This window comes from Psammomys obesus, unplaced genomic scaffold, assembly GCF_907164565.1.
Source record: "Psammomys obesus unplaced genomic scaffold, mPsaObe1.curated_primary_1811, whole genome shotgun sequence".
Classification (NCBI taxonomy): Eukaryota; Metazoa; Chordata; class Mammalia; order Rodentia; family Muridae; genus Psammomys; species Psammomys obesus.
In genome coordinates, this window is record NW_026585644.1 from 38,036,045 (window position 1) to 38,055,781 (window position 19,737).

A 19,737-nucleotide genomic window follows, 5' to 3' on the forward strand; every position below is an offset into this window, starting at 1 on the left:
AAGTAACATGTCTATGTATAACATACATATATATTTAAGACAGGTTCACACTGTATATTCCAGGCTGGCCTTGAATTCACAGTCCTTTTGCCTCAGCCTCCAGAGTTCTAAGGCTGCAGCTGTTTTTCACCTTGCCTAACAAAAGCATTCCCTCCTTCCTTTCCTCCCTCCTACCTTGCATTTTTTGAGACAAGGTCTTACTCTGTAGCCTACGCTGCCCTGAAACTCCTTATATATCCTGACTGACATTGAACTTGTCTTGGTCTTCCAAGTCCTAGGGTTACAAGTGTGAGACACTTTGCCCTACCCCCACCTCCTTTTTTTTTTTTTTGAGACAGGGTTTTTCTGTGTAGCTCTGGCTATCCTGGACTTACTTTGTAGACAAGGCTGGCCTCAAATTCACAGTGATTAGCCTGCCTCTGCCTCTGAGTGCTGGGATTAAAGGCGTGCACCATCACGCCTGGCTTACTTTGTTCACCTTTAATTTCTTTGTAAAGAAAGATTTTAATTGTGCATGAAGGTAATTGGAGTGACACTTATCTTGATACACGGTTAGTAGGGAAACTAATTCTTTCTTTTTTCCATTTAGGTGAACAGAATGAAAGAGCTAGACGCCTTCAAGCCAAAATGATGACTAATTTGGTTATGGCCAAGGATCGCTTACAACTTCTAGGTATCGACTAATGTATTCTCTAATACATGAAATATACTTGAAATGTTTAATGAATCTTACATTGTAAAGGCTGGACACAGTCTATTGGTGGCATGTAGCAGGCCCTGTGCTGTTTCCAGTATCACAAGAAGTCAGTATTTGTAGGTAGATTAGATGAATAATTTCAATTTTTTGTTGTTGTCTTTTGAGACAGGATTTCTCATGTTTAGTCTTGGCTATTCTGGAACTCACTCTGTAGACCAAGCTGGCCTCAAACTCACAGAAATCTATCTGCCTCTGCCTTCTGAGTGCTGAGATTAAAGATGCGCACTACCACTGCCCTGCTAATGTCACTTATTAAATTATATTTTATTTTATGTGTGTACCTGAGTGTATATATGTGCAAACATGCATACAAGTACCCATAGAGACCAGAAGAGAGCATCGGATTCCCTGCAACTCTGGTTCCAGGTAGTTGATGTTGCTGTTGGTATTAAGAGCTCCAGTGCTCTTAACCAAGGGCCCCCCCCCTCTCTCTCTTACACATACCAGGATTTCTCTGTGTACTCCTGACTATCTATAAACCAGGCTGATCTCAAACTCACAGAGATCCGCCTGCCTCTGCCTCCCCAGTGCTGGGATCAAAGGCATGCATCACCACAATCCAGCACATTCACCTGTTTTCTAGCTTCAGTAATTTTAAGTTTATTTTGAGATAAGTCCTCATTTTGTAGACCAGGTTGCTTTTGAAATCGGTGTCTATGCTCTTTCCTTTCTACTTTTGGAATTACAAGACTGTACCACCACCATTGGGCTTTTTTTTTTTTAATCCAGGTTTATAGACTAATACAGTTACCTAAACCAAAACAGTCTTGCTTCCCTGAACTCCTCACATTTAATTTTCAAAGAATCAGCTCACTGGCGTACTTTTGAGAAAAATCCTACTATATATCTCTACTTAAAACCCTTTAGTATTCTAGGCCAGCCATGAACTCATAGAGTATGACTTTGACCTTCTGATCCTTCACCCTCTGCCTCCTAAGTGCTGTCACTGCAGGTTTGTGCCACTGTGCCCAGTTTATGTGGTGTGTGTGTTTACACAGGTAGAATTGTAAAATCTACATACTTACTTATAACTTTTTATTCCCAATCATCAAAAACACTAAGGTTTTCATTTCTGCTTGTCTTTATTATATAATGAGTGTTTCTGGTAACCTGTGTTAATAAAAAAGACACTTAACTAGAATTTTTCCAATGTACAGTTTTACCAACGCAAGTAAATTGTGTCTCAGTATTTTGATTTAAAGAGCATTATCACAGAGAAAAATCAGATGACCTACCTCCAGTTAACTCAAGTAAACAGACAGGATCCAAGGTATATTGTATCAGCCACTTCTAGGATACAAAAGCTGTGCACTGCTTTGTGCTTTGTGCACAAAGGGTAGCTGCTATTTAACCTGTCCAGAGGCATGCGATACTGGGCCGTAAACCAAGCGCGGTGCCTGCTTGTCTGACTTCAGGAATATAAGTCTAAGACTTTGTATATATGTTCTGCTTTCTTTGTTTTGTTTTCTTGTTGGGTGCTGATAATTAATCCAGTGTGTTCCATACTGAGCTGCATGTATCTAGCCCTGTGCTCCATTTATACATGGATCCATTGGCTTGCTGGTACAGAAGAAAACGAACTTACTTCAGCAAAGCATTTTGGGGAAAAGGTGATCGTTATTTGGGTGAGGTGGGTTGTATACCTCATGCATGTCACCTTAGGAGTGTGTCTGGAAGCCTGCATGTACTTACTGCCAAGGGGAGGCAGAAGGGCTGCAGCCCTGCTGCTGCAGCTGAAGCTCAGCCCTTCCTCTCGAGGCACTAGGCTGAGACACAGCCTGTGGAGGGCTGTTATTTGAGATGGAGTGGGGTTGGAACTTACAGGCACATGCCACAGAATTTTAAGGTATGGTTGGCACCTTCCCATACTGTGCCCAGTGACCCATTTCCCCTCCCAAGAGGCAGCTGTGCCACCATTGTATCTGTGTTTCTCTCTGTGTCTGTGTGTGTGTGTGTTCATGGCGCACACAGCCCATACTGCTTCCTTTGCCTGGTGGCATTTATTTTTTGCTTGACTTACGAAAACATATAGCCAAATGTGACGTTTCTTAGATAACCTTGTTGTTTCCATCTGTGCCATTTTTTAAGTTTGATTTCCTCTTAAATTTTCCTTTTTATCTTAGTGGGACCAACACTGTACTTCCTCTGTGAAGCCTTTCCAATAGACTCTTTATGGTGTGTAGTCTTTTTTTTTTTTTAAAGATTTAATTATTATTTATACAACATTCTGCCTGCACACCAGATCTTACTATAGATGGTTATGAGCTACCATGTGGTTGCTGGGAGTTGAACTCAGGACCTTTAGAAGAACAGCCAGTGTTCTTAACCTCTGTACTGTCTTTCCAGCCCTGGTGTGTAGTCTTTTAAAAATTATGTTGTACTGGGCATGGTAGCTCAGGCCTTTCATGCCAGCAGATCCCAGTGTGCCAATCCAGTCTACAAAGTGAGTTTTGGATAGCCAAGGCTACACAGACAAACCCGTCAATAATAATAATAATAATATACAAATACAGTTATTCTCTAAGTTGCCAGTTATATTTAATAAGTTTGTAGATAATAAGAACCATAGTCATAAGCTGGGCATGGTGGTTCAGGTCTTTAATTCCAGCACTTAGGCTTGTAGATCTCTTGAGTTCAAGGACAGCCTGGTCTACAGAGCAAGTTTCACGACAAACAGGGCTGTACAGAGAGCCCTTGCCTCAGAAACAACAAGAAAGAAGCTTAGTCACTTTTTATCCACATGTGACTATGTTAACCTGGGGATTTGAGCATATTATAAGCAACCATCTCTTATTGCTAATAATTGTGATAAGCAACTGCCTTAGGTTCCCAGCCTTATTAAGTTACATTTTCAACATAGCCTCTCACGTGTTAACTTCTGTAACTTTTCATGAGTTCTTACTAATTACATATTTTAGAGACTATTTCGTATATGTGCAGAAACTTCGCTGTTTCACAGCTTTGTAATACATCAATAATTTTCCATTTTCCACATGCATTTTATTTGTTTATTTTTATTTTTGTTTATTTTGTTTTTTTTTTTAACCCCCTCTGTTGCATAGAGAAGCTGCAACCAGTTTTGCAATTTTCCAAGTCACAAACGGACGTCTATAATGACAGTACTAACCTGACATGCCGCAATGGACATCTCCAGTCAGGTAGGTTTAGGCTGACTAACAGAAACTAAAGCTTGCATGCAATATGAACTCTTGCTTAGCCTAAAATGTGATTTAGCTGTGTAGTAGAAGGCATAACTATTTTGTTTTTACAGGTTGGTAGAAAATACAGTGTCCTTATCATTCGTAGTGTCTGAACATATGACAGATATGGTAGAGCCGTTCTAAATACACCTATTCACATGTTTTCCAACTTTCTACTTAAAAAGTATAAAATAAAGGGAGGTGGTACTTGCATTACTGCCTAGGCCACAGCCCTTGAAGTGTACTAAAGAAACTGTTCTTTTAGAAAATTATATATGTGTGTGTGTGTGTGTGTGTGTGTATGTCTATGTCTGTATGCATGCATATGTATATATACACACACGTATATGTGTACGTATGTATGCATGTATGTGTATTTGTGAACACATTTAGAGGTCAGAGGACAATTGAAAGAAGGGATTCCCTCCTGTCTCCATGTATGTTCTGGGATTAAACTCAAATTGTCAAGCTTAGCAGCAAGAGCCTTTCCCAACTGAGCAATCTTTGAAAGCCTCATTTGTTGTTTTTATTATGTTACTGTTTTTGTTTTTGTTTTTTTGTTTTTTTTTTTTGTTTTTTTGTTTTTTTTTTTTTGTCTTTTGACAGGGCTATATAGCCCTGCCTGTTAGAACCTACTGTATGGACCAGGTGGCCCTTAACTTCCATTCATCGGTATCCTTGCCTCTGCTTCCCCACTGTTGGAATTATAAACGTATTGCACTGTTTATTTATTTATTTACTCATTCACTCATTCATTCATTCATTGAGTCAGGTCTCGCTCTGTCATCCTGGATGGCTGGAACTCTCTAGCCTAGGTTAGTTTCAGCTCAGAGAGCTGCCTGCTTCTGCATTGGGTGCTGGGGTTACAGTTGTGCACCACCATACCCAGGCTGCACATGCCTTTAAATGGTTAAAATGTTTTTTAAGTGTTTATAAGGTTTTTCTTTGTTTCTTTCTTTCTTCTTTTCCAAGGCTGGGTTTCTCTCTGTAGCCCTTGCTGTCCTAGAACTCACTCTGTTGGCCAGGTTGGTCTCAGACTCAGTTCTCCTGCCTCTGCCTCCCAAGTGCTGAGATTAGAGAGGCTTGTGCCACCACCACCTGGCAATGTGGAGTTTTTCTTTTTTGTGTTTTTCACATAGAAATTTTAATGTTTTGTTAAACATAAATTTTTATTGTTTATCATTTTCATATGTATAATATGAATTGCTTTATCATGGTTCTTGTTAGAAACTGAAGCTTCATATACCAAGAAGATACATTTTAATGGTATTGTTTCTGCCAAGTAAATCTTCCTTGTAACTATTGCTTATCCCTTCTAATTAAATACGAAAGCAAGGAAGGAAGAAGCAACTTTGAAAGTTTACTTCTTATTTTTAGTTTCTTGAATACTAGGGATCATACCCAAAGCCTGAGGCATGCTGCACAAGACCCTGACACTGTGCCAAAGATCAGTGAGTGATCCGTTCTTTTTGTTTTTTTCTTTCTTTTTGTTCTTTCTTTCTTTTTTTTAGAAAACTTGATTAGTCTATGTCTGAGTGTTTTGTCTGTATCTATACCTTTGCATTATGTGTGTGCCTGGAGTTAAAGACAGCTGCTAGCTTCAGTGCGGCACTGGGAATCAAACCCAGGTCCTTCTGGAAGAGAATCTAGAGCTGTAAACTGCTGAACCATCTGAATACTTTTTTCCTTTGTGTGTCTGTGTGTCTGTGTATGTGGTTGGGGTATGGGTTCATGGGTATGGATACAGAAGACACCTGCCATGGGTGTGCAGCACATGGTCTTAACTGCTCATCTCTTCAGCCCTGGAAAATATGACCACCCCCTCTCGTTTTTAGGGGGGTGTTTCAAGACAGGGTTTCTTTGTGTAGCCTTGGCTGCCTGGATTCACTTTGTAGACTAGGCTGGCCTCAAACTCACAGAGATCCACTCTGCTTCCCAGAGTGCTGGGATTACAGGCATACACTACCACACTTGGTGGAAAACATGATCTTGACTCAAAAAAAGAAAACAAAAGAAACGTTAAGTGAGTCCAGGTGTTGGGTTTAATAAAAATGTTAAAGCAACTAGTATAAATATGTTCAAAGTATTAAAATAATCTCTAGGCGTGGTGGCTCTCACCTGTTCTCCTAGCACTTGGACAGGATAAATCAAGATCTCAAGTGTGAGACCATCCTGGTCTACATAGCTTAGGCTATCTTTAAAAACATCCCTAGTTAGGGCTGGAGAGCTGGCTCAGCCTTTCAGAGCACCGGCTGCTCCTCAGGAGTCTGGAGTTGGATACCCAGCCTCCACAGTTAATGCCTCACATCCACTCACAGCTCCAGCTCCAGGGAATTTGATTTCTTCCTGTGGCTTTTTGAGTATCTTCGTGGACATGGCACATGCACAGTGGCCCACAAACATAAATACACATGTATAAATAAATTTTTTTAAATCATAGTTAACATTATTATTTAGCAAGTATTGATTGTTTGAAGACGAGTAGTACAATTAAGTTTTTAGTGGTGCTAGGAGTTGGATTCAGGGCCTAAAGCATCCAGGCAAGTGCTCTGTTGCTGTTATTCCTTAGCCTGCTGCTCATGAGTTGTTCTTGTAGACAGATTTTCTGGTTTTACTTTTTTTTTCTAAGTTCATACTTTGGCCTTTAACTCCTTTCTGTTCCCTTCCTACCACTCTATGATGGAAGCTTGGACTGTTCTGCAGTTCACATCCTTCCTGCCTATGCTGAAATTATAGGCATGTGCTAACATACCCACCTCTTTAGTAGCTCCTTTGACAAATCTGTAAAATGTCTTTCTAGTGTTTAAAAATACCCCGAGCATGTAACTTAGTAGATGTTTGCTGTGTATGTGTGAGGCCTTCCATTTGATCTCTAGCATTAAATATAAAAAAGAGCATAAAAATAATTCTTTGGTGATATTTCCTGGAATGTCATTCTAATCTTCCCCAGCTTCCTGTGGCTTCCCTTCAGCTCCCTGATTTTGGTTTTCTTTATCTGAAGAATTTATAGGAGACCCAGGAGAGATGACTCAGTCATTGGAAGCCTGTACTGCTCTTGCAAAGGGCTGGAGATCAGTTCCTAGCAGCACTTTGTCCAGTGTCTCACAACTGTCTGTACTCCCAACTCAGGCATCCCAGGCTTCTTCTGGAAGCCTCAGTGGCAGCTGCAGCCACATGTAGCCACCCATGCACATAATTAATTTGTTTTAAATGTAAAAGCAGCGGAACTGGGGAGATGTCTCAACAGTTAAGAGGACTGACTGCTTCCAGAAGACCCAGGTTCAATTCCCAGCATCCACATGGCAGATTACACTGTTCGTAACTTCAACTGTCTGTAACTCCAGTTCCAGAGGATCTGGCACACTCAAGAGACATACATGCAGGCAAAACACCAATGTTCATAAATAAATAAATCTTTAGGGCTGGAGAGATGGCTTGGCTGCTCTTCCAGAGGTCCTGAGTTCAATTCTGAGTAACCACATGGTGGCTCACAACCATCTATAATGTGATCTGATGCCCTCTTCTGGCATGCAGGTGTACATGTAGCTAGAGTACTCATATGCATAAAGACAAATAAATATTTAATAAATAAATGAGTCTTTAAAAAAAGAAAACCAAAAAGTGGACAACAATGGGCCAACCTACATGTTGACTTTATTCTCTCTCTCTCTCTCTCCTTTCTCTGTGTGTGTGTGTGAGGGGGCCAGAGTCTGGTTTTGGCTAGGTATCTTTTTCAACTGCTATCTGTCTTATTCCTCTTTTTTGATAAAGGTTTCTTGTTGAATCTGGAAGTCATTGATTGGCTAGACTGCTTGCCCAGGAAACCCTAGGATCTGCCTGTCTGCACTTTCCCAGCAGTAGGATTCGTTTGGAGGGCAGGATCTCACTTATCCCAGCTGGCATTGAACTTGTATATGGTTAAAGATCACTTGTGCCGCCACCAGTTTTATTTATTCTTAGGGCTTCCTGCATGCTAGGCAAGCAGGCTGCCAACAGAGTCACATCCACAGCCCCTGACATAAGTCTTGGTTGTAGTTTCCTGGTGTAGAGTATCAAACCCAGGCCTTACACATTCTGGGCAAGCTCTGTACCACTGCTACATCCTTAGCATTCTGACATTTATTATTTTTTCTTTTTTCTGATGATGTGTTTGTTTTATGTGCAGTGGTGTTTTGGCTGCATGTGTGTCTGTCTGAGGATGTCAAATCACTCTAAGCTGGATTACAGGCAGTTGTGAGCTGCCACGTGGGTGCTGGAAATTGCATTTGGGCCCTCTGAAAGCCAGTGCTAACTGCTGAACAATCTTTTGGCACTCATTTTTTTTTTCTATGAGTGTCTTTTGTCATTCTCATAGTGTGTCTTTGTAGAAATTCCGTTCTCTTTTTCCTTCCTTCATCTCTCGCTCCCTCCCTCCCACCCTCTTTCCCTCCCTCTCTACTCTTTCACTCTTCTCTCTCTCTCTCTCTCTCTCTCTCTCTCTCTCTCTCTCTCTCCATAGTCCTGGCTATCTTAGAACTTACTGTATAGTTAGGCTGGCCTTGAACACACAGAAATCAGGCTCTTCTGCCTCCCAAGTGCTGGCATTAAAGAAGTGTGCTATATCACACTCAGCCTGAAATTTCTACCTATAGTAGGTGGCTTAGGCTTATGTATTTTCATTCTGAAGAAATACTGCAGTGACTTTATTCCTCTGAAAGGAATGCTATTTAGCATCCTCCCAGGAAGGTCTTGTCTTCTCGTTTTTCTGCATACTTTCTGCTTCTGCCTGTTTTTTTGTTGTTGTTGTTTTTGTTTTTTACTTATTATGTATACAATGTTCTTTTTACATGTACACCTGAACACCAGAAGAGGGCACCAGATCTCACTATAGATGGTTGTGAGCCACCTTGTGGTTGTTGGCAATTGAACTGAAGACCTTTGGAAGAGCAGCCAGTGTTCTTAACCTCTGAGCCATCTCTCCAGCCCCCTTCCTGTTGTTTCTAATTTGCTGAGCCTGGGTTCAGAACTTACATACTGGCACATCCTTGGTCAGCTACACTGTACTTGAAGTGCCCTTGTTTTGAGTCACCTCATTATCTGGATTCTTCCTCCTCTTTCTCCTCCTCCTCCTCTCTTTTCAGTTTTTCGAGACAGGATTTCTCTGTGTAGCCTTGGCTATCCTGGACAGCTTTGTAGACCAGACTGGTCTCAAACTCAGAGATCTGCCTGCCTCTGCCTCCTTGAATGCTGGGATTACAGGCGTGGGTTACCACACTTGTTTCTTCCTATCTGGAATTTTGTTTAGCAATTATTGTAGCTGTTTTTGTGCTCCATCTATCTTAGTTAGGTAGATGACACGGTCTTGTAGAAACTACATTTACACTTTTTTTTTCCTGCACTCTGTCTATTTGATATATTTGATGTTTTCATTTTTAATTTCTTCAGATTGATTTATTTATTGTGTATGATTGTTTTGCCTGAATACATGTATATGTACCATGTTCATGTTAGGTGCTCCTGGACGTCAGAATAGGATGAGAGATCCATAGGAATTGGAGTTGTGGATGGTATGAGCTGGAAGGTTCTGGGAACCAAATTCAAGTTCTCTGCAGTAGGGACAAGTGGTCCTAACCACTGAAATGTCTCTCTACCCCTCTTTCTCTTTTTTTTTTTTTGAAGAAAAAATATTTTATGTTTGTGTTTTACGTATGTGTATGTCTGATCCTTATGCATATATATCCTTATACATATGCCAAAAGAACGTGTCAGATTCTGTAGAACTGGAGTTACAAATGGTTGTGAACTGCCATGTGGGTGCCGGGAACTGAACCCAGGTCTTCTGCAAGAACAGTAAGTGCTCTTAATCGCTAAGCTACCTCTCAGCACCCTGTATTTATTAATATTAATTATGTGTACAAGTGTGGGTATGTGCAGGTGTATGGGGTGGCAGCAGAGCTAGAGTGATCAGATCCTCTTGGGATCAGTTCCTGGACCTAGAGTTACAGGTGGTTGTGAACCACTCAGTGTCAGTACTAGAAACTAAACTTGGGTCTTCTGCAAGAGTAGTCAGTGTTTTTAACTGATGAGCCATCTCTCCAGCCCTGTTTGGTAGTTGAGTGTGGTGAATCTTTCATCTTAAAACCTTTGGAGAGATTGCAGTAGTTTTAGCCTCTTATTATGACTAAAATAATGCTAGCAACCAGAGTCCCTTACTTTGTAGAATAATGATCCAAGGCAATCCAGACTGATTCTATAATAATCTCCTTGATTGTCATAAATTTCATTATTACAATATAATTGAATGACTGGGTTAGTCTAGTATGTAGGCTATATATTCTGCTTCCTTAGAGGCTCTCTTAGTAGTCAGTCTTCCAGTAGCAATGTAAAACTCATTCTCAGTACCAGGACATCAGTGTAGATTCCTTGTCACTTTTTTAAACCTGGAATTTTACTTAATTGTTTCAGATCTTATAATGATTTAGTTGAGATAAACAAACAACCTATTCCCTCTACCTGGTTAATAATTCTTAATTTACTTTTTAAAAAATATTTATTTATTTATATATATAAACACTTTATTTGTATGTATGTCTGCATGACAGAAGAGATCATATCCCATTATAGGTGGTTGTCAGCCACCATGTGGTTGCTGGGAATTGAACTCAGTACCTCTGGAAGAAGCCATCTTTCCAGCCCCTTAATTTACTTTAAAGCTACTCAAAAGCAAAACCAAGGCTTCTAACTCTTGACCAGTCTAATTTCCTGACCAGTTTAACATATTTCTCCTTCGTTCCCCCATCCTTTAGAGAGGGTCTTGATATGTGATGTAATCTTGGGTGGCTTAGAACTTGGTGGATAGAGTAGGCTATCCCAGAATTTACAGTGATCCTCCTACATCTGCCTACTGAGTGCTAGGATTATGGAATTGTACCTGTTACCAAGATCTGCATTTTGTTTGTTTGTCTCTCTGTCTGTTTTTTTGAGACAGGCTCTGGCTGTCCCTAGAACTCACTCTGCAGACCATGCTGGCCTCAAATTTACAGAAACTTACATATCTTTGCCTCCTAAGCTCTGGGATTAAAAATATACCCCACTATGCCTGGCTTGCTTTTTCTTTCTTAAAGATAGTTTCATACGCTATAGCCCAAACTGGCGTATAACTCATATGTAGCCCAGGTTATTGTTGAACTCACAACAGTCTTTCTGACTCTGCCTCAAGAGTGCTGGGATTACAGCTTGAACCACCCTGCTTTCCTAGGTTAACATTTGTCCTTAGCAATAAACATCATCGTTAATAAGCATTGGTTTGTTGCTGGTGGTGGTGATGGTTTGTTTGTATGTTTGTTTGTTTGTTTGTTTTTCAAGACAGGGTTTTTCTGTATAATAGCCCTGGCTGTCCTAGACTCACTTTGCAAACAAGGCTGGTCTTGAACTTACAGAGCTAGGCCTGCCTGTGCCTCCCAAGTGCTGGGGTTAAAGGTATGTACTACCTCACCCAGCTAATTTTTGTTTTATAAGAATATAAAGTTATATATTAGAAGTTGTGATCTTTGAGCATTTAAAAGCCTGTAACCTATTTATTTTGCGTATGATATACATGTCACATAAAGTACTTGATATACTAAAGACTACAACTTTATACCTTTCAGCTATAATTGGTTAGTCAAAACTTTAAGTGGGCATAACTTGTAGTCCTTCATCTTTCATAACCATAAAAGTTTACATCCTGGTAGATAGATAACTCCTTCAGTAAAGTTCTGGCACCCAAGCACCTGAGTTTAGATCCTTAGCACCCACACAAAAGCAAGACTGTAAAGTCAGCAATGGGGTGAGGGTACCAGGTGTTCATTTACCAACCAGCCTAGCTCAGTTAAGGAGGTTCAACGAGGATGTTTCAGATATGAGGTTGATGTGGCAGACTGAGGGACATCCCTGACATCATTTGACTTCTCCGTGCACACACCCACACAGTACATATCCTACACACCCAAAGGTGGACAGTAAGATAGTGGAATGTTGCTGGTTTTTCTATGTAGTATATCCCTAGTGCTTCATTGAATTTAGTTTCTTAGTTATTTGGGAGCTTTATGTGCTTGGTCATTTTTTTATGTCTTACCTGCACTAACAAGTGAAGTTGTTTTTACAGATATAGTTCTTCATAAGAAAGTTAGAATTTACAAAAGGGAAGGGCAAACCTAATAACCAAATCTCTTTTTCCAACTTCTTCCTGTGACATCCTGTTTTATTTTCTGACTCCAATCTTATTTTGCAATATTTCTGGTTTTTAAAGGCCTTGGTTATAAGCCAGTGAGATGGCTTGGCTGTTAGAGACACTTCCCACACAAGCTTGATGGCCTGAGTTTGACCCTGGGACCCACATGGTGGGAGGTGAGACTCATAGCCCAACAGTTGTCTTCTGACTTGCAAGACTTATACGCACTGACACATGCATCTACACACAATAGTAAAGAAAGTTGTAAACTGCTGGTAGCTTGTTTTGCAAACTTGTTATTCTTTTATTGTTATTAGTGTTGTAAATTGTTACTATTTTTTATACTTACAGTCAAACTTTCTAATCATGATCGCTGCATTTTTTTTTTCCTCGATAGAGAGTGGAGCAGTTCCGAAGAGGAAAGATCCCTTAACGCATGCTAGTAATTCACTGCCTCGGTCAAAAACAGTCATGAAAAGTGGATCCACGGGGCTCTCAGGTCACCACAGGGCACCTAGTTGCAGTGGTTTATCCATGGTTTCTGGAGCAAGACAGGGACCTGGTCCTGCAGCTACTGCACATAAGGTACTCTAGAATAGTGTGTGTAATGTGCTTTCCAAGTAGGAAACTTTGTTATGGTTGCTTCACTGTATTAGTTCTTTATAATTCTTTATAGAATTGATTGGTTTCCACAGGGTTAAATATAATTTTTTAATTGCAAAAACTACTTGCTGTTAAATAAAAATCTTAGTTCCTTTCAGAGTAATTAGGTATTTTATATTGCTTACATTCCAAGTCTTTTCAGTATAATGTGGTATATGTCATTTTTTTTAAAGATTTATTTATTCATTATATGTATGTACAGTGTTCTGCCTGCATGTCACACCAAAAGAGGGCACCAGATACCATTATAGATGGTTGTGAGCCACCCTGTGGTTTCTAGGAATTGAACTCAGGACCTCTAGAAGAGCAGACAGTGCTTTTAACCTCTAAAGCTATCTTTCTAGCCCTGTATATGTCATTTTATTTTATCTTAATTTTGGTTTTTCGAGACAGGGATTCTCTGTGTAGCCTTTGCCTGTTCTGGACTCACTTTGTAGACCAGGCTGACTTCAAACTCACGGAGATCTGGCTGCCTCTACCTCCCCAAGAGCTAGGATCACAGGCATGTGTCACATATGTGTTATTTTAATTATACTTTTAGATTTCAGGTTATGCAAATTTTATAACATGCCTAGAGATTTGTTGTAATTCTTCTTTCTTTGTTTGTTTTTTATTTTTATTTTGTTTTTTTAAGACAAGGTTTCTCTGTGTAACAGAGACCTGGCTGTCCTGGACTCAATTTGTAGACCAGGATGGCCTTTAACTCATGAAGACCTACCTGTCCCTGCCTCCTGAGTGCTGGGACTAAAGTGTGTGCCACCATGCCTGACTGTTTTGTTTCATTTTTTTAAGACAGGGTTTCTCTGTGTAGTCCTGGCTGTCCTGGAACTCTCTGTATAGACCAGGCTGGCCTTGATCTCAGAGATCTGCCCGCCTCTGCCTTCCGAATGCTGGGCAGTGTAATTCCAGAAGAATCAGAGTTACATTACTTTTCTTTTGAGTCTTTTGCTTAAAAAAAATTGTGTGTTTATGTGTGTGTGTGCACGTGTGTACACATCTATGTGTACAGTCGAAAGCTAGAAGAGGGCGTTGGGTATCTGCCTGTTCCTCTGAGGAAGAACCTGTGCTTGAACCTGGAGCTTGTATTATTTTGGCTAGTGTGGAAGCCAGCAAGTCCTAGAGATCATTCAGATCATTGCCTTCAGAACTGGAGTTACAAGCATGTATAGACAGGATAACTGGCATGTTACATGAATGCTGGCATCCAGACTCCAGTCCTTATGATTTACAGAAAAAGTTCAACTACTGAGTCATTTCTCTGTCTCGCCTTTAGCTTTTATAGTAACTGAATCTCTGGATAAAATCTTCATGCCAAATGTCATTCTATAGTGAATATAGTTTTGGGCTAAATAATCTTTGCAGTCTTAGATTTTTTTCTTTGTGTTTGCTATTGTGTGGAAACCAAAGGTAGAAGTCAGATAACTTCCTCAGCCACTTTGCACACCAAACCTGGAGCTTATACATTGTGCTAGAACAGGTGGCCTTTGAGCTCCAGACTGCCTGTTTCTGCCCCTGAGATCTGAGCAACAGATGTGTACCACATGCCTGGCTTACAGAGTACTCAGGATCTGAGCTCAGGTTCTGTTTTCTTTTCTTTGTTTGTTTGGTTTTTGTTTTTTGAGATAGGGTTTGTCTGTGTGGCCTTAGCTGTCCTAGACGCTCAAACTCAGACATTCACGTGCCTCTGCCTCCCTGAGAGAAAGTGTCTGCTTTTTGTTTTTTTTAAAGATTTATTTATGTATTTTATGTATATGAGTACTCTATCTGCATGTACACCTGTACACCAAAACAGGGTATCAGATCACATTATAGATGGTTATGAGCCACCAAGTGGTTGCTGGGAATTGAACTCAGGATCTCTGGAAGAGCAGCCAGTGCTCTTAACTGAGCCATCTCTCCAGCTCTGAACTCAGGTTCTTATAGTTGTTAGCAAGCCTAAGTGAACATTTCCCCAGTGTCATATTTTCCTCGTTTTCACTAAATTCTGTTAACCTTTAGAGTAATTTATGAGTAAAAATCTAGGTTGTTCATATTAAAATCTTGTGTCCTTCAAGGGTACTCCAAAACCAAATAGAACCAACAAACCTTCTACACCCACAACTGCTGTTCGGAAAAAGAAAGACTTGAAAAATTTTAGGAATGTGGACAGCAATCTTGCTAACCTCATAATGAATGAAATTGTTGACAAGTAAGTTTGCTAAGCATTTCAGTCTCTATTTTTATTTGTAAAATAAACATGTGTGACACATAATAAATATTTTGTGTGCTTTCATATTCATTTTATGGTAGTTTTGAAGATTTTTGCTAATAAACAAGCTTCATAGTTAACATGAAAATGACTGTTAGACTTATATGCCACATTGAAGTAGCTGAAGCATATTTCTGTTGTGAAATTAACTGACATTCTCTTCCTTAGTGGGACAGCTGTTAAATTTGATGATATAGCTGGTCAGGAACTGGCAAAGCAAGCATTGCAAGAAATTGTTATTCTTCCTTCTCTACGGCCTGAGGTAAGGATTTTATCTTAACAAACAATTAATTCATATTAAGTAATTCCAAGTTCAGTGTTTTAAAAAATACAAACATCAAAGTCTGGGGACGTATCACGCATCCAGCTGAGGAGGCTGAGGCAGGAGGATCTTGAGCTTGAGGCCAGCTTGGGTTCCATAGTAGATTCTGGGCCAGCCTATGGTGTAACATAGCCATAACCTATCTAACTCCTTTAGAAAGGGGCACTTACGTTTGCTATTGATAACTTGTTAAAGTAGATGAGAATGATTGTAAATAATCCTCAATCCATTTTTAACTTTTACTAGAAAAGTAGAGCATCCTATAGTTTTTATTAAAACAGTAGAGAGAGTAGAAATTGCTCCCCCCAACCCTTTAGAGTTGAACCTAAGGCTTTTCAAGTCAAACGGCTACTACTGAGCTATATCCTCAGTCCCAAGATTTAAAATTGAGAAATTTAAACTTGGCAGTATTTGTGGCACCCTTAGTCCCAGCACATAAGAGGCAGAAGCAGGCATGTCTCTGTAAATTCAAGGCCAGCCTGGTCTACAAAGCAAGTTCCAGGATAGCTACAGCTGATATAAAGAGAAACTGTCTCGAAAAACAAAGAAAGAAAAAAAAGAAAGAAAGACGCAAAAAAACCAGGCTATGTGGTGCATATCTTTTAATCCCAGCATTCTGGGAGGCTGAGACAGTTGGATCTAAGTGAGTTCGAGGCCAGCCTGCCCTACAAAGTGAGTTCAGGACAACCAAGGCTACACAGAAAACCCAGTCTCGAATAAAACAAAACAGAACAAACAACAAAAAAGCCAAAAACCTTTAAACTTAAAATAACTGAACAAAGGAAAGTAAGATAAAATAATGCTTTAAATATAATTTTGAGCCAGGTGTGGTGTTGGCACACCTGTAATCCCAGCACTGGAAAGGCAGAGGCCAGCAAAGAAGTCCAGGACAGCCAAAGCTACACAGAGAAACCCTGTCTCAAACAAACAAAAAGTATAAGTTTGAAGACCAAACAACTGTTTTTAGTGTATTAACTTACCAGGACATATACAGATGGCCAGTGAGTAATACATAGGGATCTGGCTTACCTCATGTTATCAGTCATTAAAGGAAATGGGTAATCTTTAAGTCACTAATTAAAGTTTGGCTTGCCATATTTGGCAACAGTTCATAGTTTTCTCAACTAGCATATTTATTGTGGTTCAGTGATAATGCGAGAAATCAACTTGAGTACATATCTCAGGATCACTTCATATCTTACTGACTAGTTCCTCAAAACAGCTAGTGGAAATACAGTTGTGTGGCCCATTGTGATGGATGCCCTTTTTCAGTGGCTGTGCAGAAGTGTGTGGCTGTTTTTCTCGGTTATCCGTCTCCTCTGTGGTATTGGTCATTTATGCACACCTGCTAAACTAGAAGTTATTGCTGGATGTTGGTTTTTCCAGTTTATATTTTTTTTTTCTTCTTTTTCTTTTTTAAGTGAGGTTTCAGAATGTTACCCAGGCAGGTCTTGTAATCATGAGCTTAAGTAGTTCTCCCTTCCCTCAGCCTCTTTGTAACCAGAACTGTAAACTCTCAACCACCATACCCATTTTGTATATTTAAGAGAAATTTTTAGTTCTTGTCATTACAAGTCATGAAGTGGTTACATTTTTGTAAGTACTTACAAAATGAGAGAATTAAGACAGAAAACATTTGTATTTTATGAACCAAATTTATGTCATGTGTCCAGCTAGGACCCCTTGGGGAGCAAACTGTTGCTTATAGAATGAGCCACAGGGGAAGCCCAGATGATAGTTTACAGACTGAGTAGTAATGCAACAGACTAAATATTAATTTAAAAAGCTGTTAGAGAGGAATCATACGATTGCAGAGCTAGAGAACTAACTGTGAGGCCTGTTGAGCGGCACACACCTAGTGCCAGCACTTGGCAAAGGCAGGTAGATCTTTTAGTTTGAGGCTAGCCCACTCTACATAATGAGTTCCAGGCCATCCAGGGAAACATAGTGGGACCCCCTGCCAAAAAAAAAAAAAACAAACAAACATGGTGATTTCAGATAGCAAATGATAAATACCTGCCATGTCTGGATAAGCTCTCTATAGTCATAGCTGTAACTGATGTGTGTTTTGTAAAGTTGTTCACAGGGCTCAGAGCTCCTGCCAGAGGGTTGTTACTCTTCGGTCCTCCTGGAAATGGAAAAACAATGCTGGTAAGGATGCTATCAAGGCTGAGGAGTCTGTTGAGGTATTAGGGATCATATGAAAAAAAGCCTTATATTGTTCCCAAGTCTATTATTTATGGCTTATTGTACTTCTTGAGTTTTTAAAATGGTTTTCTTGGAAACCCATGTATAACCTTCAGTAGGACGTTTTTGCTTTTGTTTTGCAGAAGTAAGGTACCTGACTATATTGAGTACCTATGTAATAACTCTTAGAATTTTTTTCACCTTAACAAATTTGTTTGACTAGTTAGTCTGCTGATTTTCTTGTGGAGTCCTTTGGCCAAAGGTTTGGTTTGGGTTTTTTTCGTTGTTTTTTTTTAAATCAGAAACTGAATACCTATATCTGCATAATTCTTCTGAGTTGTAAAAACAAATAGATATTAAAGACATTAAAGCACACACCTTAATCTAAGCACTGAAGAGGCAGAGGCAGGAGGATCTCTCTTGAGTTCAAGTCCAGGCTACTCTGCATAGAATTGAATTCCAGGCCAGCCATAGAGACGTAATCTTGAACAACATGGAGATGTGGTCTCGAACAACAAAACCAATTAAGAAAGGAGTAAAGTTTTCCTTTCTGTTTTAACTTTCTCTGACCAGTATCTTCCTACCAAAGAGAAGATTCTAATTGTCCCTTGGAAAGAAACAGTGCAGACTGTTTCCTTGTAGCTGATGCTGGTGGTCATATCATCTACCTTCATGTCTGGAGATTCTATTCTGTTACTTAGTGATCAGCTGTAACAGTCTTTTAAAGAAAATCAGGATATTGAACTAATATATTTTACTCTTTTGATCTTAAAGGCTAAAGCAGTAGCTGCAGAATCTAATGCAACCTTTTTCAATATAAGTGCTGCAAGTTTAACTTCAAAATATGTAAGTGTTCTTTTCCCCATATTGTCATATTTTTATAATTACTGTCTTAAATGCTATTACGCTAAATAAAAATGATAGCCACATAAGAGAAAACTTTTTCTGTGAAATTTATGACTGTTGCTTACTATAATGAATATCAGTCTTTCTGGTACAAAGTTATATGCACTTTTTAAATTATGTTGCTGAATGTCATAGTTTGGAAGGCCCTAGCTTAACAAAGTTTCATAAGCTGCCTGGATCAAATACCAGAAATTTATTACACAGATAAATGGGATATGGAAATACATATGTAGGAGGCTGGAAGTCCAAGATCAAAGTGTTAACAGTTATAATACCTGTTGGGAGTCCCAGGAGTAAACATGTCTTTCCTAGTTTCTGATGGTATGCCGACAATCTCTGGCAGTTCTTGGCTTGCAGATGTACCACTTTGATCTCTTCCTTGATTCTCTCTGTAATTTCTAAGCTCAAGTTTTTGTGTGTTATAAGAACACAGTTTCACTAGGGTAACCCTGATGACCTCAGCTTAATTTGACCATCTGTAAGGATGCTGTTTCCAGTCTCATTCATAGATGCCAGAGGTAGAATGTTAGCATGTTTTGGGGCAACGTAATTCAGGCTATAAAAATGCCATCACTTCTACTTAAGCTCACTAACGTGCCTATCTAGAGAGTTATCTAATGTGTGAGAACAGGACTTAGGGTAAATTGAATATTTGCTGTTCTTTGACTCTAAATTATATGACATAAAATCTTTCTTGTTTGTTTTTTTCATTTTTCGATTTTTTGTTTGTTTGTTTTGTTTTTTGAGATAGGGTCTTTTTTTGTAGCCCTGCTGTTGTGAAACTCACTGTGTAGACCAGGCTGGCCTTGAACTCAACAGAGATCTGCCTACTTCTGCCTTCCAAGTGCTGAGATTAAAGGCGTGCCCCACTATGCCTGGTTCTCCTGTTTTCTCTTTATAGCTTTATATCACAATGTAAAATGCAAGGATTTTTTTCTTTTTTTAAAGATGTACTTATTTATTTATTTATTTATTTATTTATTTATTTATTTATTTATTTATTATGTATACACTATTCTGCCTGTATGTGTGCCTGCAGACCAGAAGAGGGCACCAGATCTCACTATAGATGGTTGGGAGCCACCATGTGGTTGCTGGGAGTTGAACTCAGAAAGAGCAGCAGGTTCTTTTACCCTCTGCACCATCTTCCAGCCCCACAGGGAATTCCCTATGCCGCCCTGAGTCGTGACGTGGGGACCTTCATATTTTTTAAGATCTCCAGGCACTGAAGCCACACAGATTCTCAGCTACTCTAACCACAGC

The 19,737-nt window shown here is 39.6% G+C and overlaps 1 protein-coding gene across 1 annotated transcript in view; it reads left to right on the forward strand.

Moving 5' to 3' along the window:
• Positions 1–19,737, forward strand: part of Spast (spastin) — a 47,432-nt gene that overhangs the window by 12,573 nt on the left and 15,122 nt on the right. The window contains 7 exon segments of the mRNA XM_055618114.1: positions 590–673; positions 3,820–3,915; positions 12,546–12,733; positions 14,866–14,999; positions 15,228–15,321; positions 17,458–17,532; positions 18,343–18,414. Of these exon segments, the coding sequence (XP_055474089.1) occupies positions 590–673; positions 3,820–3,915; positions 12,546–12,733; positions 14,866–14,999; positions 15,228–15,321; positions 17,458–17,532; positions 18,343–18,414 (743 nt within the window).